Consider the following 24690-nt stretch of genomic DNA (forward strand, 5'->3'; position numbering starts at 1 on the left):
ATAACACTTAAGATCTAGTCTTAGCAAATTCCAAGTATACAATACAGTATTATTAACTATAGTCACTATGCTGTACATTAGATCACCGGAACTTGTTCTTATAACTGGAAGCTTGTACTTTAGCATTTTCTCTCTCAATGTTTTTATTTATGCATATTACTTTTTCAGAACCACTTGAATGTAAATTGGAGGCATTTTACGCAGTTTCTTCTGATTACTTAAGTGTGCTAATTTTAAGAACCATGGTACAGTTATCAAAATCAGGAAATTTAACAGTGATACAATGCTGTTATCTAAGCCACAATCCATATTTAAATTTCATCAGTTGTCCAAAAAGTTTTTATAAATATTCTTTCTACTCCAGTATATGATCTAGGATATGCACTGCATTTAGTTGTTGTCTCTTTAATGTCATTTAATCTGGAACATTTCATCAGCCTTTTCTTGTGTTTCTTGACCTTTACATTGTTAAAGTATAGGCCAGGGTTTTTTCTCTTTTATTCTTTTCTTCTTTTTTGAGGAAGATTAGCCCTGAGCTAACATCTGCCGCCAATCCTCCTCCTTTTGCTGAGGAAGATTGGCCCTGAGCTAACATCCATGCCCATCTTCCTCTACTTTTATATGTGGGATGCCTACCACAGCATGGCTTGCCAAGCGGTGCCATGTCCGCACCCCGGATCCGAACTGGCTAACCCCGGGCTGCTGAATCGGAACATGCGCACTTAACTGCTGTGCCACCAGGCCACCCCCTTTGTCTTTGTTTTTAAAAATTTATTTAGAATAGCCCTCAATTTGGGTGTGTCTGCTTAGATTAGTTCAGGTTATACATTTTTGGTAGAAATACCACAGAAGTGATGATACGTTCTTAGTGCGTCATATCAGGAGTCACCCGATGTTGTTTGTTTACAGTGACGTCTGCACGATTTCTCCACTGAAGTTATTTCCTTCTGTAATTAATAAGTAATTTCTTAGGCAGCGTTTTGAGATGATGTAAATTTCTATTCCTCATCAGCCTTTCACCTCTGGGTTTGTTTTATTGTTTGCTTTCTAGCCTGTCCATGTTGAAGGCTTATTTTATTTATCTCACCTTTTATTTTTGAAGTACTTAAGATTATAAATTTTTCTTAATGTATTGCTTTGACATACTGACTAGGAGTACTTACAGTAGGATTGGGAATGAAAGGAGACAGTAAATGGGGAGATTGTTTATAATAATCTACTAGTAAGAAACTGGCAATAAGAGCCTGAACGGAGTATTTTAAAGGTGCCCAATCATCCATGTCTTAACAAAATGTTTCTAGTCTTGATCTAAAGAACAAAAGGTATGGTTTTTGATGATTGTGATTGTCACACCTATGAGTAATGTTAAGTTCCTGAAAGTTATGAAGTTAAGAAGTTTGTTTCTTTAGTGCCACTGATACCTGAGACTTGTTTCGTGTACAGCTGTCAGACCACGTTTTTACTTTACCGTTTCAGGAGCAGCAGCAGAGGCCCGGAAGAACCCTTTTTCAAGCTGGTTTACTGCGATGCTCCACTGCTTTGGTGGAGGAATCTTATCCTGTGTGCTGCTTGGCGAGCCTGTATTGAGGTTTCTTGCAAACAACACTAATATATTACTGGCATCTGCAATCTGGTAAGCTGCCATTGTGGTGAACTATGAGTCATTTTAAAAATTGTTTTGTAAATTATTAGTAAATGGAACTTTTTGCTTTAAAAAATATTTTATCTTCTTGAAAGTTAATGCATGTGCAAGGGAAGGAACCCAAATGCCAAAGGTTTTAAGTGTAAAGTATGTCTCTTTCTAACCCTTCTCCCTTGCCCTCCCAGAGACAGTTATTACCATTATCTAATGTATCTGTAGTGGAGGCATTCAAACATGAAAGAGCATCAAATATTTGGCCCCAAACAGTTTATCTTGTGAACCTAACCCATACATGCAGATATACAACAGGATAAAATCAAGAATGTGACCAACCACACGAAGTCTAATTGATTATGATTCATATGCAATAATTATTCCTGTCATACTCTTTGTTGGATCTGTCAGAACTTTATGAAATTTAACATTAATTTTGTTTTGAATTTAGTTTTGAAGTGAAGAAAAAATGTTAGGAATTACTTTGGAGTTTTGCACACCCAAATTCAGGTATCCTTAAGGATTGATCCATCAAGTTAAACAGAAGCATAATACAAATCACAGTACTTGTTATATCTATAGCAAAAACTATGCTTTTCATTAAAAAACTCTATCAATGAAATATATAACATGTTAGGAACACTTAAAGTTCATTTTTATTGGGATAATTTTTAAATGAATATATAACCAGTCATAAAAGGAAATATTATAAATAGTAGTGGCAATGGGAAAAAGTAATAGTGGGAACCTGTGGCAGTGGAAACTAGTAGGAGTAGAATAATAAATTTGATAGCTAATATTTGTTGAATTATTACTATATGTCAGCTAAATTCATTATATTCATTTTTCATGTTTAATCACAATTCCTTTGAGGTAGCTATTATTAGTAGTATTCCCAATTGACAAATAACAAAACTGAGGCATAGTGAAACTTTGCTAAAATTTTCGTATTTAGTAAGTGATTGAGCTAGGATCAAAACCAGGAAGTTTGACTTTAGAGCCTTGACACTTCTCTCATAGATTTGTTTAACCATCTCTTAAAGTATAGTCTTCCAGGTGCTATGTGTTTTGAAAGACTTTCTTAAGGACTTTTATTTCTGTAACAATATTTTTAAAAGATTTTAGCATTTTGGAGAATGTTTTTATGTGTGTAGCTACTGAAACTATGTAAAGAGTAGGATATGGAGAATCTGACAGTTTCCATTACTTCTTCTACTCCTGTAGACCAACCACCACTGTTTCTTGCATGACAATTGCAGTAGCTTCCTAAGGGGTCTAGCTGCTTCTTTCATTATACCCGAGGCTATTCTTCATGTAGCAGACGAAGGGATTATTGTAAAATAAGTTAGAACATAATATTCCTATGCTCTGTAGTTTCTTATCTTAAGAACAAAATACAAAACTCTTACCGTGGCCTATGAAACCCTAGGAAATCTTCCCTTCCACTCTCTTTGATGTAATGTCTTTTCCACTCTACTCCTGTTCAGTCTCCTGTAGTCACATTGGCTTTGCCATTTCTTGAACACATAAAGTGTTTTTCTACCTCAGGGCCTTTGTGCTTGCTGTCTTTTCTCTATAATGTCCTTTCCCCTGAGGCTCATATTTTCTTTTTTTAGAGAAGTCTTCCCTGACTAAAATAGCACCTCCTCTCCCATGACTATCACACATCTTTCCTTATTTTTCTTCTTAGACTTATTATTACCTGGCATATTATCTGTTTATTTCTTTTTATGTTGGTCTGTCTCACTCCACTAGAATAACACCCTATCAGAACAGGGACTTTGTTAACCATGTTCCAAGTACTGTTCTAGGCTCAGTAAATACATTGCTAAAGGAATAGACTGCTATGTATTGTCATATTATAAGGGATTTCTGTAATTGAGTAGCAAGGAATTATAAATCTTGATTAGAAATGGAAAATGAGAAGTACATTTTTATATAGTGAATTAGTAGTATTAGTATTTGATTTTTATTAACCTCATATCTTTTATTATCCTCGTTTTATTTATTTATATTTTTTTTGGTGAGGAAGGTTGGCCCTGAGCTAACATCTGTTGCCAATCTTCCTCCTTTTGCTTGAAGAAGATTGTTGCTGAGCTAACATCTATTCCAATCTTCCTCTATTTTGTATGTGGGACACTGCCACAGCATGGCTTGATGAGTGGTGTGTAGATCTGTGCCCAGCATCTGAACCTGTGAACACTGGGTCGCCAAAGTAGAGCACACGAACTTAACCACTATGCCACTGGGCTGGCCCTGATTATCCCCATTTTAGATAAGAGGAAATTGAGGCTTAGAAAGTTGGTAAATGGTGGGGTCTGGATTTCAATTCAGCATTTAGACTGTGATCTTAACCAAGAAGAGTTTTCATTAAGAACAATGTTTTTCAATTAAAAAATTTTAGTTTAGGGCCAGCCCCAGTGGCCTAGTGGTCAAGTTTGGTGCACTCCACTTTGGCGGCTCAGGTTCAGTTCCCGGGTGTGGACCTACACAACTCGTCTGTCAGTGGCCATGCTATGACAGCAGCCCACATACAAAAAGAGGAAGATTGGCAACAGATGTTAGCTCAGGGCAAATCTCCCTCAGCAAAAAAAAAAAAAGAAAGAAGAAAAAGAAAGTCCTTCTCTTTTAAAAATTTTTTACTTTGTATTGAACAGGTACAAAAAATATTTATAAAATATATGCAAAGTATAAATAATTGTGATATAATAAAAACTTGTATATCTATCATTTAGAGTAAGACAAAAATTACCACTTAAAGAAATCTTTTTCTTATAAAGTGAAAATTCAGAAAACCACAAAAAACAAATATATGGCCTAATGGATTATTGTAAAGTGTATCCTTGAAATCACTACCCAAATCAAGAAATACGGCTTTGTCATCCATCTTAGAAGTCCCTTCTGTGTGTCCTGTTCAATCACAACCCCCGTCCTGCCTTAGGTAACCCTTACAATAACACACCATTATCGTGACTTTTATGGTAATCACTTCTTGCTTATTTTTATAATTTTGTCATCCAAATGTTTGTCCCTGGACACTATAATTTAGTCATGTCCATTAAAAAATTTGATGTCTCTTAAGTCTTTTTTACTTTATGGGTCCCCCCTCCATTCTTTTTTTTTCCTTATAATTTATCTCTTGAAGAACCAGTACCATTTGACACGTAGAGTTTTCCATAGTCTGGAGTTTGCTGATCGCATTCTCATAAGTGCAGATCGTTATATTCCTTTATTCTCTGTGTTGCCTGAAAATTGGCAGATTGATCCAGAATCCAAATCAGATTCAGGTTAGATTCCTTTAGCAAGACCATAAGAGGCCCCAAATGGCTGATTAGTTCTCTTTTTGTTGACATTAGCACCCTTTTATACTTAATGACTGTATCAATTAATTGGAAATAGCAAAATGTTAATAGTCTAATTCTGTCTTTTCTCCTTATGTGTTAGTTGGAATAGAATTGTAAATAGATACTTCTCACTAATCATCTCTTATTTGGTTACCCAGTTGTACAATTCATATAGGAAAGGCAGGATAAATACTTGATTCTTTCCCTTTATTTACCAGTTTGTTTGTTTATTTACCTGCTGAGGAAGATTCTGCCTGAGCTAACATCTGTGCCAGTCCTCCTCTATTTTGTATCTGGGATGCTGCCACAGCATGGCCACTGACGAGTGGTGTAGGTCTACACCCGGGAACTGAACTCGGGCTGCTGAAGCAGAGCATGCCAAACCTAACCACTTAGGCCGTGGGGCTGGCCCCTACTTACCAGTTTTTAAGATAAGAATTGGTCTCCTGTCATCCTCAAGAGGTGACCAGTTTGGTTTTTTTAAAAAATAATTATGAGTGCATTCAAGCATTTTCATAGGGTTCAATAAATTGCGATTATTGTCATTATTGAAGCTCAAGTTGTTTCATTTTTGGCCAGTGGGAGCTTCTTCAGACTGGCTCCTGGGATTTTGATTAGCTTCCCTGCTACTTAATATAAGATTCATCTTGTACTTTTCTTCTGGAATCACTCATTTCTCTAAGAAGCTCTGGTTTCTTTTAGTGAGAAATAGCATTTCAAGACCACACTCTGAGCACTAGAGATGTTCATTATTGGTGGATTGATTATTGTTTCTAGGCCTTTTTAGGGGACAGAGTTAGGAAAAAATAAGGATAAAATAACGCGGGTTCATATTGATATTTGTAATGCATTCAAGACCCTTGAGCTTTTATTTAACCTCTCTCTGTTACATATGTATCTCCTTTTTTCCACTCTAAGAATTTTAGTACTTAAGGGCACAAGACGTGATAGAATTAGAATATTCCAACATTACGCGTTTGTTTTATTCTCTATTATGCACGCAATACACAATAGTTTTAGAGTAACCGTACTAAAACTACTACCTTATGATTACTGAAACATTAATTTTTTTGCATACCTCTTCTGATCCTCTTCTCATTTTTAAAATAGATATACTGTTCTACACTATCATAGTTACAGCTATTACATACTATACTCTTCCCTTTTTTTTTTTTTTGTGAGGAAGATTGTCCCTGAGCTAACATCCATTGTCAGTCGTCCTGTTTTATTTTTTTTTGGCTTGAGGAAGATTGTCCCTGATCTAACATCTGTGTCATTCTCTCTTTGTTTTGTATGTGGGATGCCACCACAGCATGGCTTGATGAGCAGTGCCTAAGTCTGCGCCCAGGATCTGAACCTGCGAAACCTGGGCTGCTGAAGCAGAGCGTGTGAACTTAACCATTGCAGTATTCAGCCAGCTCCCCCTTCTTTTTTCTTTTGAGGAAGATTGGCCCTGAACTAACATCTGTTGCCAGTCTTCCTCTTTTTTTTCCCTCCCTAAAGCCCCAGTACATAGTTGTATATCCTAGTTGTAAGTCAGGGAAAGTGATTTTTAAACTCTACTAGATAATGTCAAATCACTTCCAAAGTGGTTATGCTAATTTACATTTTTACTTCATTGCACCCAACCCGAGAACTGGACTTTACCAATAACCTACATATACTCATGTATCTCTTCCCCTCCCTCATCTCTCGTTACTTTTCCCACAGATAACCTCTATCCTGTTTGTGTTTATCTTACCTTTAAAAAAAAGATGTATCGTATGTATGAATATCAAAATAATAGATATTTAGTTTTATTTGTTTTCAGCCCTATTTTATAATGGGGTATCATACTGTATATTGTTCTCTGGAACTTGTTTTTTTCACTCAACATTATGTTACTAAGATTCATCTGTGCTTTTGCACGTAGCTATAGTACGTTCCTTCTCACTGCTATATAATCCATTATATTAGTATCTATATTTTATTTATCCTTCTGTTGATGAGCATTTTTACTGGTTCTAGTTGTTTTGTTGGGCATTATAAAACAGCAACAACGATAGCACTGCTGTAGTATTTGCTGTGTTCCCAGACACTTTTCTCAGTGCTTTGCATATATTATTTCACTTAAACCTCACAAGAACCCTGTAAGGTAGGTGCTGTTTTATTCTCATTTAACAGATGATATAACTGAGGTAAGAACGGTTAAATTAATTAACTTGCCCAAGGTATCACCGATTTCCAGTAGTTGGAGCCAGGATACGAACCCAGGCTGTCTAATCCTTTAATCTGCTCTTGTGCAGTGTGTTGTTTTCAACTCTGGAATACAAACATTGTCTCTGTTCTCACAGACCCTTAAATATGAAAAATGATATTTGTCTTTAAGACACAGAATATTTTACTGTTTCCCTTTTTAAAGTTTTAATGTTGAGAAGAAATTTGTAATCTTTGCTTTATTTGATTTTATTTTGGGACATAAAATGGCGTTTGGAATTACTTTAATCTCCAGCAAGCTAAACTAAGGGCTTCTGTGCGTGCGCTTGTCGGAAAGGTCGTCTTTGGCACAGTAGCTCATCGTGCTCACTCTGGAGATCAGCACCATCTACTGGCAGAGGGAAACAATAACTGGGCATGTCGTGGTGTAGTATTAGTATTGTTTGGAAGACAGCAGACACTTTCATAGGATTTTTCTTGTTGAAAACTGTTTTTGGGGGAGATAAATATTTTGTAATTTTTCTGTGTATTGATTTTTATGTCCCAGTTTGTTTTCCTTAAACTTACAAGTATCAGTTATTATGTATTGCACATTTGCGTAACTGAGACGGCATTTTTATGAGGAAAAAGACAAGATATAGTTTTATAGTTCTGTCGTTCAGCAATAGTCTTTTTCAAAACATATACATAAAATTATTAATTTGTTAGAGTAATAAGAGTAAGAGCAAAGCTGTCATATTGGACTAATATGAACTGTTTTTAGTTTATCGTTCTGTTTTGGCTTAGTTAAATAATACTATCTTTGATAGAGGAGTAGAATTAATAGCAGGGTGAAAACAGAGTTCTCAGTGACTAACTGTAGGAAGCTTCTCTCTGCTCAACTCTTGATATTAACCTAAATTCTACTTTCACCTTTCCTACTTAAACTGGTTTAGCTTTCAGTTGTCAGTGGCCTAGCATCCTGTTTGTACCCTGTTTTAGATTAACTTCTATTATTTGGCACTATTCTCTGTTGTTTTCGTTTCTCCATTAACCTAATTGACTTAAAAATGTATAAGAAATCGTCTTTTCCTTCCATTTCTTGTCAATATGCCCCATTTCTTCTTCTTTTCCAATATGTTTTCTTTAAGCATTTTACAAGTTAAAAGTTGCTTAGGAGTGACAGTTTTAGTTAAAGGTAGAATTATAATCTTTACAGAAGGAAAGACATGATGATTGCTTAATGAGCGTTGGTTGAGTGATTCATTAAAGGAATTTAAAAAGCTCCCTTGGATTATAAGCAGGAATGGTTGTTTGGGGAGCCATTGATCTGATATGTTTACTTTTAAGTCTACTGAGCACAATCAACAATTGTCCTTTTGCCCTGTGGCTATTTAACACTTGAACCAAGAACTGTTTTCTGTTTAAAATGTTAGCTTATTATGGAGATGCTTTAGAAATATCTGATTAAAGACTTTTTAATTCAAAAACAGCAATAATTATAAATTTTAGACTGTATGCCATAATGTCACAGAGTTGAATATGAAAAGTCTAAGATTGCTCTGCCACTAGTATAAATTTTTAACTCATGTTGAAGATAGTTTTGGTGTAGAGAATGAAAATGGATCATTTGTTTTCTTTTTGTTTGAGTGTTTTTGCTTTTGAGCATTCATTACTGCTCAAGTGAAACCAAATCCTCCTTTCTTAATTTACAGTGGATACCAACACATTTTTGTTTTATTTAAAAATACATTTTCAAATTACTCATTGAAGTGTAACTCCCCTCCCCCCCCAATACGTAATTGGCTTCCTGGAGATTTAGTCTATATTTAAAGATAGAAGTGTATGGAGGCTTTCAAAATATTATATGAACATGTGAAGTTTTAAAATCATGCCAGTTATTTTCATAAAGGTTTTTACTACTCTCAGATAATTTTTTTCTCTCAAACTCTTTAATTATCAAGTGGTTCTTTGATTTGGTATATTTTGTAATTTGCCCCCACATTGACTGCTAATAAATGACTTAATTCAGGGCCGCTTTTCATCGTGCTGGGCTTTAGGTGACGGGGTGACAAGATGAGTGAGTCCTGCTGTCTAAGGACTATTATAATTTGTTATGAGCGTTACAGCCTTTGTATATTATAAAGAAAAATGTATAAAGAGCTATGTTGGGGCATAGGAACCAAATATTTTAGTTGTACAGAGCCGTCAGAATTTAGTTTGAACAGAGAATATTAAATAAAACAAAACTCCCAAAGTCAATGTATATGGTAGTATTTGAGCGGGACATTGAAGAATAAGAACGAATTGGTAAGTGGAGATGAAGAAGAAAAGGTGCTGCGGGCTGAACAAACCATTGCATCTTGTATTGGTCTCTGAAGCCGTATTTTGGCAAATAGATTTCATATTCCATGAATGCTTTTGGGAATTCTGACTTTATGAATCATGAATTGCAATAAGATTAACAACTTCTTTTAGAAGAGATATAATACTTCTTTCATGCAGTGTATACCATAGCACTCCATTAGGAAGAAAATATATTCTGCTTTAAGCACGAAATTGTCTACCAGAGAGTATTTTAGGAGTGGGGGAGAGAAAACTAGTGTGTTTTTCAATTAACAGTACTGCTAAATTGTTTGAACAGATGCTTAGGACAAATGAAACTTCAGAAAATAATTCACCTGAGGAGGAGTGAATTGTTATTATTATTATTTGTTTGTTTTGTTTTTTCCGTTTCCAAATGATCCTTTATTGAAGTATTGTCCTCGGTGTGTCTTAACTAGCCAGGCATACCACCACACCACTCTTGATGTCATCGATGATGTCATGAGTGTGGTGGCCATTAACATTGCGGGCCACAGACTGGGCAGTCCCCAGGATCTGTGTAGTGGTTCCAGAGAGTTCTCTGGCCAAGGACTGGTGTCACATCTGTCGGGCAGTGTTGAGAGTTTTGTCAAAGGTGATATTTCCACTGTGCTTAGCTGCAGAAAACAGCAAAAAACTGTGTTAGCACCTATGGCCAGAGCAGACCACAAGGAGTGAATTATTATTAAAGTAATGTCACAATTTAATTGGTTAAAACTTAAGCTTACTCACCTAAATTGAGAAAGAAGCTCCATATTCTTTCAGCTGTGTGAAAACATGTTTTTCCTTAACACAAATGTGTCTCCTTGAGTGCTCTAACCTTTCTTTGCTTAGGTTGCAGTTTATGTGCTGCGCAAAGGGGCACAGGTGAAGATGTAAGTGGGGTTAAAATGTAGCCCTTGCTCAGCTACCAGGGCCCTTTTCTAATTCCTTTTCTTGCAGGACAAAGACATTCTAGCTAGAGAAGTCCCTGCCTGAGAAGTGATTGTACATTTTGCTTTATTTAGTTGGTGGATTCAGCAGTTAGCTTTTAGAACAGTATAGGCACAAATTAGGAACTCAGTAAATACTTTTTGCATAGAGTATTCAGAAGTCCAAAATTTACATTCTCCTTTGATCATGACTTTTATGTGCTTCGTGAAATTTAAAAAAATTGACCCAATCTGTGGTCTTCTTGAAGTCAAATTTCATGTTTATATGGATAATTCCATTTGTTGGATTTGCCAAATTGTTATTGCTGATATGCTGGATTTTAATTTTGTTTTTCTGACTCCATTTTTATATTAAAATATTTGAATTTTAATTTCAGGTATATTATATTTTTTTGCCCATATGACCTAGTTTCCCAGGGCTATTCTTTCCTACCTGTTGAAGTCTTGGCTGCCGGAATGAAGGAAGTAACCAGAACTTGGAAAATAGTAGGTGGAGTCACACATGCTGATAGCTATTACAAAAATGGCTGGATAGTCATGATAGCTATTGGATGGGCCCGAGGTAATATTAACGATATGTATTCATAAATGTTCTGTTATTGGTGAACTGCGACTACCGAGTAACTCTCTAATTACATTACAGGGGACCACATACTTTAATAACAGAATCTTTTTTGGAGGATGGAAGCCTTGTTTCTGTTGGCTAGTAAAGTTAATCAAAACTAGCACTTTTCACTATTATTAGTCATCAGCTATTATTTTGAGCCTGTCTTATAATATAAAATTTTTATGATTGGCTTGATTAGCATCCCCCGAACCAGAGAAATTCATAGTTAATTAAGGTGTAGTGCCAGTATAGATAAAACAAGTTTACATAAGAAATTATGTGGTACATGTAGATAAAAGAAACATTGCTCTGTTTTCTTGTCTTTTTTTCATCCTGAATAACTAGAAATAATAAATATGATTGATTATGGGTTCATGTTCACTCTGTGTTGCTTACATTTATTGTTGAGTTCTTTTGTACGTAGGAATTGAACAAATTTCTCTAATCTCTTGTTATAGTATACTGCACCTAAAGCTAATATCAGGGAAGGAAATGATAAAGCAGAGGATTTTATTTTTTGGGTCTGAAACCTCTAGCCACATCTCTGTGCCTGAGGTCCCAATTTTAACCTTAATTATGGTACAATAGACAGTTGCCGTGCTGGTGAAAGAGAAGAATTGCAGTTGTTTCAGTATCATAAATGTACAAGGCAACTTTTTTCTTCCTCCCAAGAATTATATTTTGGGGATCTTCTTTGGCATTTTAAGTCAGGGGATAGAATTATGGCTTCATTTCAAATATTTTCTCTAGAAAATTTGAATAAATATTATTGTTTTATTATCTTATTTTTAGGTGCAGGTGGTAGCATTGTCACAAATTTTGAACGATTGGTGAAAGGAGATTGGAAACCAGAAGGTGACAAATGGATGAAGATGTCCTAGTGAGTTGGTATAAACTGTACTGAGACCCGGCTTTTTGTCCTGAGATCTTACCATATTTCTTTTTAAGAACATTTTGGGGACTCTAAATGTGCATGAAATGTAGCTAAAAAAATAAATAGGAAAGTTACCCTTTCAAAAAGTGTGCTCTCTCAAACGTAGTTTTTCAAATCAATATAGATTTCTTTCTCTTTGGGTTTCTCCTCTTAGAAAATAAAACCAAACAAAACTTCTGGATGGTTGAAGAATTGTGGGAAGAGTGTGTTTATGGAGTGAGAATGACCCAGGAACAGACTTCTCTGTATGGAAGTGAATCAGTTGCAGGCTCTTGAAATTTTCATTAATGACTGCATCACCCAGATTTCAAATTATACATAGTTCTGCTAGTAAAATGTCAGGCTTATAGGAACAATCAATACATTATCATAAAGCCCTGTTAGTTGCTTTAAGAATGAGAGTAGAGCTTAATTCCATATAAAAATAAGAAAAAGATTAGAGGAAATAACTCACTGTGTACTTGTACAATGCAAACTACCTTTTGCATCCATGTAATCATTAGATGTTCTCTAAAGATAGACTCAATCTTAAATGTCACAAATGTCCCTGATGCACCTGAAAATGAAATAGAGAAATAAGAGTTACTGTTTCCACAACTCAAGAAGGAAAAGACTAGTGAACAGTGGCTATAAGTAGGGTGAGGAAAGACCTTATGTGAAAATAAGCTTATTTGAGTGGATTAAAAATGAAGGTTGAGAAGCAGTATGAATGGTGAAGTATCTGTTTGTGTGAATCAGCAAATTCCAGGATACGCCTTAAAGTACGCCTTAAAGCTTGAATGAGGTAGTTTAGAAATAGAATAAAGGAGGTTTTGATTGATAATAAGTTATAAATAAAGCATTAGTGATATTCAGGGGAAATTTTTCCCATTTTGAGTATATGCTTGAAATGTACATTCCATAAAACATTTCTTGGGGCTTTTATAACCTAAATCAAATTGTCTCTCTCCTCTGTTTAAACCCTTGCGGTAACTCCCCCAGATGGTCTATATAAGACCCTCTAAACAACCAGAAGGACCTACAGCTAGAGTATGCAACTATGTACTGGAGGGCTGTGGGGAGAACAAGAATTAAAAAAAAAGATTGACAACAGATGTTAGCTCAGGTGCCAATCTTTAAACAAACAAAAAAAAGAGACCCTCCAAGATCTGCCTATCTGCCACACCCTATTTGCCTTGACTTCATCTCTTACTATCTCTCCGTGGCTCACTCTGCTCTGTCTTTGAATGAGCTAGATGTGGTCTGGTTTAACGCTAGCTTTTCTCTCTGCCTAGAATCTTTTTCCTCAGGTGGCTAACTCCCTTATTGGCTTTGCTCAAAGTATTTTCTCAAAGCTTACCTTCTTTTTCTTTGTGAGGAACATTGGCCCTGAGCTAACGTCTGTTCCCAATCTTCCCCTTTTTGCTTGAGGAATTGTTGCTGAGCTAACATCTGTGCCAGTCTTCCTCTATTTTGTATGTGGGATGCCACCACAGCATGGTTTGATGAGCAGTGCTAGGTCCGTGCTCCGAACTTGTGAACCCTGGGCCACCGAAGTGGAGCACACGAACTTCACTACGCCACTGGGCCGACCCAAAACTTACCTTCTTAATGAGGACTCCTATGCTTAAAATTGCAATACCTCCCCCTGTTCCCCCCCCCCCCCACAGCATTTATCATATTCTAGAATATGATATTATGTTTATTTTCTTCTCTCCTTGGCTTTGCCCCACCCTTCAAAGAATACAAGATGTCAAGGACAGGGATTATTGTCTTTTTTGGTTGCTCTTGTATCCCAAGCACCTACCACATATTAGACACTTGATAAATATTAGCTGAATGAATTAATTATCAACAATTGGTCAGGCAAGATAGATCACTGGTACATTAGGATAGTTTGTGTATGTGTGTATATATGTAAGGTTTCATTTACCTGTTACCAAATACTTTTGTATAGTAGAGAAAGCCTATATGGTCTTAGAATACGTTTTTTATCATAAATAGAATATTGGTAGAAATATGAACGGTAAAGGTTCTGGTGAATGCTCAAAAGGAAATGAGAAACATGATGTTGGAAACTGGAGAAGAAGTGATAGAGTTTTATAGTGACAGAAAACTGCTGAATTGTGTGCCACAGTTGTGTGGAAAGCATAACTCATAAGCAATGAACTTGGATATTTACTTGAGGAGATTTTGAAGCAAAGTGTTGAAAGTCTGGACTGGTTTCTTCTTGTTGCTTATGGTAAAGTGTGAGAGGAAAGAGTTGAATTGAACAAATAACTGCTAAGTGAAGAAACCAAGATTTAATGATTTAGGGAATTCTCAGGCTATCCATATTGCAAAAGAGGATAAAATATGGAGATTCATTTTTAGGACAACCTGCTATGGAGAGAAGGTCAAAGATGTGGCTAGGCAACTTCTGCTAGTGTTAAGCAGATTAGGTGTGGGACTCATGGGTCCATTCAGCTGTCACAGCAGAAGCCAGCAATAGAGATGAGATTATTCAGGAAAGTTAGGTGGAGGACCATCCTGACTAATGGCATGGATTCCTCTGTCTTACACAGGAGACCCACAAGGTTTTTGAAAATGTTATGCCAGCAGAAACACTACCAGCTTGGACTGAAAGGGACAGAGACAAGATGAAATAAAAGAAGACTGTCAGACTCCCAGAACTCTGTAGGCAGGAAACAGGCTGATAAAACTGCTCTGCTGCAAGCGTGTAACTACCTTTCAGGGAAAAGGAGGAATGACTTTCAGCTGGGAGCTGTGGGCCTCGAGGCCTGAGGCCAGGCCCACAGGCTGGAGTTGCAGGTGCAAAGGCCAGAGTCATGAGTGCAGGAGTTGGGGCTGCAGACTCAGAGGATGGAGCCTGAAGCCACAGAGGATTGTTCCCAGGTCTCGAAACCTAGTGGAATTTGCCCTGCTGGATTTTGAAATTGCATAGGATTAGTGACCCCTTTCTTCCTTCCGTTTCTCCTGTTTGGTATGGGAATGTCTGCAACTGTTACCCTGTGCTATTCCACCGTTGCATTTGGGAAGCAGATATAAGCTTATTTTCTAGTTTCTCAGGAAACTAGAAATGCCTTGCCCCAATTTATTGTCTACAAAATCTTTGCTCCTTAGATTCAAAACTTCTGAATTTATGCTTGAAGAGAATGCAATCCAAAAAGGAATGTGAGTATGCTAAGGAGATGCCCATGATGAGGCACTATGGTGCAGAAACCAAACTATTAGAAACAAAGAGTAGCAAAATGACATTAAGACAAACCTAAGACATGTGTTTTTTATCTTATCTTTTTAAAATGTCAATTTGGTGTATGTTTTATAATACAGCTGTACATGTATATAGCTTATAAATTAATTGATAAACCCATACTAGGGAGTGTCTTTTTTTACCAATAGGGATGCACAGTCAAAAAGTGTAGATAGCACTGTTCCAGAACATGAATGTTGCCCAGTCATATTGTTAAGCGAAGTCCAAATCCCTGTTGCCCAAACCTAACTCTCTTTTGAACTTAGTCCTTAGCTTGTAATAATTTAATAACTAATTTTTCATAAAATGGCTTATAGGGGCTTTTAAATTTTGTCATATTTTGCAATGTGGCATTCTAAGAATTTATCATTTTTCTTTTTCTAGTTGTAAGCATAAAGAGCTGGATAATGATCTGTTACTGAGATAGACGTTAATTATGTGGCAAATATATAGTATAAAAATAATGCTTACTTGTAGATTAATATCTTACTATAGACTTTAAAATTTCGGCATTAATTTATTTAGGTATTAGTTAACGCTAATATTCTGTGCTGGAGTTAGCTAAGTAATGTGCTGGAGGTGGCTTGTACTGTTTTATGAGAGCTGATTTGTGTATCCCTTCTCCATTCCACAGCAGCCTGAAATTGGCTGTGATGGGAGTATTTACACCATGGAAATGGGAAGACGCTACACATCAGAGCTTTTTTTTCCCGCCCCACCCCCACCAAGGAGCTTGTTTAGCACTAAAGTTTTTCAGGACTGATCTGTTTTTTCCAAATCACCCTATGGAACGTCAAACTTCCAAATCTTTTTGAAAAGGTTTTATATAGTCAAATGTGTTTCAGAAATATTAGCATATAGAAATGCAATCTCTTTATCAGAGTCACAATATGTATGAACATTCTAAAGTTTCTGATACTTTATGCTGTAAAGAAACGTATTTAACTTTATATAACTTAGCACTTATAAAACTTTATAAGTATATTCACAGAACTCATTTTTGTCTGTGTAATAACTCATTAAATTGATATTTTGTAGAGTACTCTTTGAGATATATAGAGATAGACCATGTTTATTACCTACTAACTTAAAATGTGTTTGATTTTCAGTGCAGCCAAGGTTACCCTGCTGGGGTCAGTTATCTTCACGTTCCAGCACACCAGGCATCTGGCAATATCAAGGCATAATCTTATGTTCCTTTATACCATGTTTATTGTGACCACAAAGGTAAGAGTTCAAAGTAGCTATAAATCAGTATTACAAATTCTGTATAACCAGAATTCTGCTCACTAGGCAAGTAAAAGGAACATTTATTTTTTACTGTTATTATAGTCTAAAAAGATAAATTTGGTGGATTTTGTTCAGCACGTCTATGATTTTCTGAAACACAGCTCTTCTATGTTTCCTCGTTTGATTTAGTCCAGGCTATCAGGAAGGGTTTGCAGATAGTCTAATAGTGTATTGGAGGCTAGAGAGTAGTGGAAATAGCCAAAGCTGATCCGAGACTGCAAAGACAGTGTTGTCTCATTTGTAAAAGGAGAGACTTGGGGTAGATGTTCTCTGAGGTGCCTTTGAGGTCTAAAATTTCAAAATTTTACATTAGGACATGTTTGTGCTCAGTCTATATTATTATTGCCTGGTTGGAAGCTTTATTCTCTCTTGATAGGAGGTAGTATGGTATAAGATTATAGGTTTTAGAGACGAGCAGTCTTAAATTCAAATCCCAGCTTTGCTATCTCATCCTTGAAGAGGTAAGTCTATGGATCTCGATTTCTTCGTCTTCATTGTACAAGCGTTGAGAAGATTGGAGCTGATACATGTCATTCTGTCACTGTGTCTGACACATGTTATGAATTTTATTTGTAGCTGTATCATGAGGCTAGTCCTGATTATTATTATTCTTACCATTATTAGACATTGTTCCCTCTTCACAGGTAGACAGTTGATTTTAAAGTAAGATTGTTTTTAAGTGTAGAAAATTTTATAGCTGACTCTGTCTCAGCCTAGATATTTTTGACTAAAAGCTTATCCATGGGATTCTTAAAAGGAAAACTGTATATATTATATAAATTTATGTCTTAGAAAGAACGAAGTCACTGTAGGGATCATTTCCTTTTGTTGGCGTAGTCTCTGCAGAGGAGGTGGTCTGTGGCTGCAATTCAAGTTATTTTAAATATCTGAGGCAAAATCTCCTCACATGGGCCCTCCTCTTCTAGTTCTCAAATTTTAAGCTGTAATGTATTTTTCTGTAACAGCTTTATTGAGATATATTTTACATACCATACAATTAATCCATTTAAGTGTACAGGTCAGTGGTTTCTAGTATATTCACAGAGTTGTGCAGCTATCACCACAATCAATGTTAGAACACTTTTATCACCCCCAAAAAGAAACCTCATATCTTTTAACAGTCGCTTCACATTTTCCCTCAATCCCTCCAACTGTAGGCACCCACTAATCTATTTTCCATCTCTCTAAATTTGCCTATTCTGACATTTCATGTACATGGAGTCATATAATATGTGGCCTTGTGACTGTTGTTTTTCACTTAGTATATTTTTGAGGTTCATCCCTGTTGTTGTACATGTCAGAATGTTACTCCTTTTTACTGCCAAATAATATTCCATTGTATGGGTATACCACATTTTATTTATCCATTGGTTGCTGGATATTTGGGTTGTTTTACTTTTTGGCTAATATGAATAATGAGCTATGAATATTCACATACAAGTTTTTTGTGGACATATGTTTCATTTCTCTTGGGTTTATTGTATGGGGATGGAATTACTAGATCATATAGTAATTCTCTGTTTAACTTGTTGGGAGACCAACAGACCGTGTTCCAAAGCAGCTTCATTTTACATTTCCACCAGCAATGTATGAGAATTCTAATTTTGCCACACCATCACCAATGCTTGTCTTTTTTATTAGAGCCATCCTCGTGGGTGTGAAGTGGCATCTCATTGAGATTTTGATTTACATTTCCCTGATGACTGATGGTGTTGAGCACCTTTTCATGTACTTATTGGCCATTTGTATATCTTTGGAGAAATGTCTATTCAGATCATTTGCCCATTTTTGATTGTCATTTGTCTTCTTTAATGTTGAGTTGCAAGAATTCTTTATGTATTCTGGATACTAGACCCTTATTAGATTTCTGATTTCTGAATGTTTTTTTCCCATTCTGTGGGTTGACTTTTCACTTTCTTGGTGGTGTCCTTGGAAGCACAAAATTTTAAAAATTTTGGTGAATTCCAGTTTATGTATCTTCTCCTTGGTGTGTGTGCTTTTGGTGTCATGTCTAGGAAGTCATTACCACATCCAGGGTCAAAAAGATTACCTCTATGTTTTCTTCTAAGAGTTTTATAGTTTTAGCTCCTATATTTAACTCTATGATCTATTTTGAGTTAATTTTTGTGTATAATATGAGGAAGGGTCCAATGTCATTCTTTTACATGTGGATATCTAGTTGTCCTAGCATTATTTATTGGAAAGACTTCTATCTAATTTTCTTTCCCAGTTGCCCTGGCTAGAACCTCCAGTACAGTGTTGAGTAAATAGAATGAACATCCTTTTCTTCTTCCTGATCTTAGGGAAAAGGTAGTCAGTTTTTCACTGTTAAGTATGATATTAACTGTAGGTCTTTCAGAGATGTCCTTTATCAGATTGAAGCAGTTAGTTCCTTTCTACTGTTGATTTGTTGAGTGTTTTATGAAGGAGTGATGGGAGCTGTATAACTTTTGAGAGTTTCTAACTTTAAAGAAAATGAACATGTATTGTGGGTTTCGTAAGAATAAGTAGTACTGATATGTGCTAAATTTTTGAATTACAAGGATCAGTTTTTGTTTAAGGCCTAATTTGTGGAATAAAAATTAAGTTTTATGATTGGTAATGAATTAAGGGTCAGGTTTATTCTTCCCATAAGAAAATGAACTTGTTCTGGCACCATGTTTTGGAAAGATTATCCTTTCCCTCATTGAATTATCTTGGCTCCTTTGTTGAAAATCAGTTGGCCTTAGTCTATTTTGGTCTATTTCTGAACTATATTCTGTCCCATTGATTTACATGTCTGTCCTTAGCCGATACCAAACTGTCTTAATAACTGTAACTTTATAGTAAGTCTTGAAATCAAGTAGTATAAGTATTTCAACTTTGTTCTTTTTCAAGATTTCTTTGGATATTCTAGGTCTTTTACATTTCCATTAAAATAATATGATTAAGGTGTCACTTTCTACTAAAAAAAAGGCTTCTGGGATTGTGATTGAGCTTGTGTTATGTCTATAGATCCATTCGGGAAAAATGACATCTTAATATTGAGCCTACCAATCCATGACTATGATATATGTATTTATTTAGGTTTTTTAAGATTTCTCATAGTAATGTTTTGTAGTTTTCATTGTTGTACATAGAATTTGTTAAATTTAAATTTATACTGAAGTAGTTCACATTTTTGGATGCCTTTATGTAGTAATTTTAAAATTTTCAATTTTGAGTTTTGTATTGCTTGTATGTAGATTTACAGTTGATTCTTGTATATTATTCTCCTGTCCTATGGCCTTGCTAAATTTACCTGTTGGTTCTGGTATCTGTTGTGTAGATTTTAAGCATTGTCTACATGCACGATCTTGTTGTCTATAATAAATAATAAAGATACTTTCACTTTTTCCTTTTTAATCTGGATGCTGTTTTTTTCTTTTTCTTGCCTGTTTTCCTGCCTAGAACCTCCAGTACAATGGTGAATAGAAATGGTGAGAGTGGACATTTTTGTTTTCTTCCTCACCTTAGTGGGAAAAGATTTAGCCTTTTACATTAAGTATGATGTTAACTATAAGTGGCTTACAGATGCCCTTTATCAGGTTGAAGAAATTCCCTTCTGTTCCTAGTTTGCTGAGAATTTTTGTAGTGCATTGGTGTGGAATTTTGTTAAATGCTTTGTTCTGCATTGATTGAATATGACTGCAATGCACTATATTCTGTTAATATAGTGGATTGCATGATTTTTTTAAGTGTTATATCAGTCTTTCATTTCTGTGATAAACCTCACTAAAGCATGGTGTATCCTTTTTATATATTGCTAGATTCAATTTGCTAGTATTTTTCAAAGATTTTTTTTTCCCTGATGTGTTTATGAAGGATATTGTTTTATGGTTTTCTTTGTAATTTCTTTCTCTGGTTTTTGTGTCAGCGTTAACACTGAGCTCATTAAATAAGTTGAGAAGTGTTTGATTCTCTACTCTGAAAGAGTTTATGTAGGTTTGATATTATTTCTTGGTTAAATATTTGTTATAGGAGTGTTCAGATTTTCTGTTTTATTTGTGTTCATTTTGGTAAGTTGCATTTTTCAAGAAATCTGCCATTTCATTTAAGTTTTCGATTTTTTTGGTATGAAATTGTTTATAGTATTCTCTGTTACCCTTTTAATATCTGTAGAATTTGTAGTAATGTCTCCACTTTCATTCCTGGTGTTGGTCATTTCTGTCTTCTCTTTCTCTTTAAATCTGTCTAGCTAGATGTTTATCAGTTTCATTGATATGTTTGAAAGACCCAGCCTTTGGTTTCATTGTTTTCTGTTTTATATTTCACTAATTTCAGGTCTATATTATTTCCTTCCTTGTACTTACTTTAGGCTTACTTCATTCTTTTTCTATAAATAAAAGGTTAAGTTTGACTCCATAACATTGTTTTTAAAGTTGCTTGACAAAAAACGTCATGGACTAAAAATACACGTCAAACTGTGATAAAATACTTGCAACATGTATCACAAAGAGCTTGTATTCCTAATATACAACAACCTCTTAAAAGTTAAGGGATAAAGGACCAAAAACCTGAAAGAAAAATTAAAAGGAAGTTATCAACAGACAATTCACACAGAAAAGATATGAAGATGTCTCTCAAACATATGAGGAATTGTGAAACTCACTCATAATTTGAGAAATAGTATTTAAGATTACACTCAGATACTATTTCTTATCAGGCTGGCAAAAATTAAAAGTCTTGTTACATATTCTATTTATGAGACTGTGAAGAATCAGGCACTTGCAATTTTTTGTTTTCAGTGTTTTCTGGACATTCTTGCATGTTCATTTTTCTTTTCAGTTTCTTTCCCAACTGCTTTTGCACTTTGATATGAACTTTAATAGCAATTTGTCTAATTCCATAAAAAAACTTATTTTTATTGAGATTGTATTACATTTATAAATTAGGCAGTTATTTACATAGGGAGAAAAGCATAGAGTGAGACAGGAGTGAGGACAGAGCCATGAGATTCTCTAATATTTAGACAAGGAAGATTCAGAATGGGAATCTGGAAAGAAAGTGGCTGATGAAAACCAGGAGATGGTTTTAAGAAGGATGGACTGGTCAGTGTGCTGAATGCTGTTGAGAGGTGTATTCAGATAGTAGATTGTTGAATACATGAATGAAGGGCAATGTTATTAGGCTCTTTGGGGGATACAAATGGGCGTAATAACTTTGAATAAGACCCAAACTGTGTCCTCAAGATGTTATTGTCTAAAAAGAAATATGATACATATACACTATACTTTTAAACTTGATGAGAATAAGGACTAGGTTTGTTTTATGCATCACTCCATCCCTAGCACTCTGTCTGGTATATGTAGTAGATTTTTAATATATATTTGTTGACTGACTGATAAATGACCAAAATGCTCTTTCACAGGTCTCTCTGTATTTAATTCTCCCGTATTTATTTATCTAAAGTTCTACTACCAGAAATGAATAATTCGTTTTTCCACCTTATTGGAAAGGACATTTATAAAAATGGAAATCTTAAGATTATAATTTATTTGACAGTCATTCAGGTTAATGATTATGGATGTCTGAGTGGGTGATATCACCAATGAAGAAAGCATAGATGACTAGAAAACCTGGTTGGATATGCCACATGCCATCAGGAGTTCATTACAGGGCAAAGTGACTTTCATTGGAGGGCATCAAGGAAGGTTAATGGAGTAGATACTTGAGTTGCACTGCAAAGGATTGTCTGGATTTGGGCAGGTAGATTCAGGAAGAAGCATGTTCTGGGTAGAGAGAGATTAATTATGTAAATTTTGCTTATATACATATATTGTAATAGTGTTTGAATTATTCATGTGAGGTAGAAGTTATGTTTAGTCAGTGCTAGGCAATATAGAGGATATTAAACTACTTAGGTACTATTTTTGCCCTTAAAGAACTTATTTTGTAAGTCACATTTTTCTGGGTATTTTTGAAGTAGTATAACATGAGATATTATGTAAAGAATGTGGCAGAGCTTTAAGCAATTTCTTTAGCTGAATAAATTTATATTTTAGGATATGTTTTAAATATGAGATTATCCTTGAGACTTCTGCTTTCTTTTGTTTCCTTCCCTTTTTAAGCAAGAGACCATTAAGTCAAATGCTATTTAATTTAGGTAATATGCTTTTTCTTTTAATAGTTTGCTAAATATAGAGACAGTTTTATATTTTATTTGTAAAAGAATAAGGGTTCATTCTATTTGTCACCATTATATTTGTGTCACCTTGCTGAATCAGGGCCTGATAAGAGGCTGAATTCAGAGAAGTCTGTCCTTGAACCTCGTAAGTCTGTCCCAGCAATAATTTCTGATGCCAGCAATAGTCCTCAGCTGAGTGATGAGTCTACTCAGAGAGGAGAGTCTATTAAAACACTCAACTTTGAAAAATGCCATAGTTCATGTTCTCAGGAGATACTTTAGATCCTGACACTCTTCTCTTTTGGATTTTGTAAAAACACATTGCTGTTTTCCTGACAGTGGACCAGTGTTTTTATCTGAATTCTTTTATCTTTTTTTTAATTTTAATTTTTTTTATTGAGTTCATAATGGTTTACTTCATTGTGAAGTTTCAGTTGTACGTTATTTCTTGTCCATCCCCATGTAAGTGCTCCCCTTCATCCCTGTGCTTACCCCCTACCCACCTTCCCCTGCTAACCACTCAACTGTTCTCTTTGTCCGCACGTTTATCATCCACATATGAATGAAATCATCTGGTGTTTGTATTTCTCAGTCTGGTTTATTTTGCTTAACATAATTCCTTCCGGGTCCATCCATGTTGTTGCAAATGGGATGAATTTGTCCTTTTTTCTGACTGAGTAGTATTCCATTGTATATATATACCACATCTTCTTTATCCAATCGTTGGTTCATGGACACTTGGATTGCTTCCATGTCTTGGCTATTGCGAATAGTGCTACAATGAACATAGGGGTACATAGGTCACTTTGAATTGTTGATTTTAAGTTGTTAAGCCAGTAGTGGATAGCTGAGTCATATTTGTTTTTCCCCTGAGGAAGGTTAGCCCTGAGCTAACATCTGTTGCCAATCTTCCTCCTTTTTTGTTTGAGGAAGATTAGCCCTCAGCTAACATCTGTATGAGTCTTCCTGCACTTTATATGTGGATGCAGCCACAACATGCCTGATGAGTGGTGTAGGTCTGCACCCGGGATCTGAACCTGCGAACCTGGGCCACTAAACTGGAGTATGCCGAACTTAATCACTTTGCTACAGGGCTGGCCCCAGAATTCTTTTATCTTTTATTGGCAGTCCCTGAAGTCAAGCTATGACCAAGATAATTATGCTGGTACATTTCATTGTAACTATTTATTCTAAAGAATAATTTAATATAAGGAAGTTCTTCTTAGATCCTACCCAGTAATGGCCTAAACTTGGAGGTTAACGTTATGTTTAGACTCTTCTCACTCTGTCTTCTCTCTCCAGGTGACCACATTCATATTCATACCTTTACCTTGTACTTACGTGGCAATGACTTCCAAATCTATATTCCTTACTTCAGGGTTGCTGGGCAGACCTCTGTTACTGCGTGTACTCTGCTGTTCTGTAATTACTTATTTACTTGCCTGTCTCTGACTAGTCTGTGAAGTCCTTGAGGGCAGGGACTGCGTTCAGCATTCTTCTGGCAGCCAGGTGAAGCACAAGCAGATTATTTTAATCACGTTGATGGTTGGTTTTAGGTTTCATTAGTGATGTTCTGTTTCAGGTCTGCCCTTCTACAGTGTGACCGTCTTTGGGTCTCAACTTAAGCCTGAAGTATATGCCTAGGCAGTTCTACCTTGGCTGGCCTTGAACGCCAACCTGTCCTCCTGGCACCAAGCAGCTGGCTGCTCAAGTGTCTGCTCAGCTCCTGGCTTCCCAGCTGTTGCTCTCTGCTAGGTTTTGGAAATCTCTTTCTATATTTGCACAGTTTAGGGTTGGTAAATTCCTCCAGGGCAGATTGCTCATGGATTTTTGGGCTCACTTCCATGTGGTTGCCTCCTCTTTGAGCTGTCTTGCCCTCAAGTCCTAGATGCTTTGACCTCAGAATGCAGCCTCTGTCTCCTTAGCCCATTTGGTGACTTGCTGTTCCCCTATGCTGCAGATTGACATCTATCATTAAAAGAAACTGCCAGGGCGAATGTGGAGCTCACCATGCTCAGTTTCCTTTCTCTT

The 24690-nt window shown here is 35.8% G+C and overlaps 1 protein-coding gene across 1 annotated transcript in view; it reads left to right on the forward strand.

Moving 5' to 3' along the window:
• The window catches only part of TMEM38B (transmembrane protein 38B), a 54106-nt gene that overhangs the window by 20829 nt on the left and 8587 nt on the right, over nucleotides 1–24690 (forward strand). The window contains exons 2-5 of the mRNA XM_046640601.1: nucleotides 1477–1633; nucleotides 10829–11013; nucleotides 11851–11938; nucleotides 16334–16451. Coding sequence (XP_046496557.1) covers nucleotides 1477–1633; nucleotides 10829–11013; nucleotides 11851–11938; nucleotides 16334–16451 — 548 coding nt within the window. The remainder of the gene's footprint in view (nucleotides 1–1476; nucleotides 1634–10828; nucleotides 11014–11850; nucleotides 11939–16333; nucleotides 16452–24690) is intronic.

The sequence above is a fragment of the Equus quagga genome, chromosome 1 (assembly GCF_021613505.1).
Source record: "Equus quagga isolate Etosha38 chromosome 1, UCLA_HA_Equagga_1.0, whole genome shotgun sequence".
Lineage (NCBI taxonomy): Eukaryota > Metazoa > Chordata > Mammalia > Perissodactyla > Equidae > Equus > Equus quagga.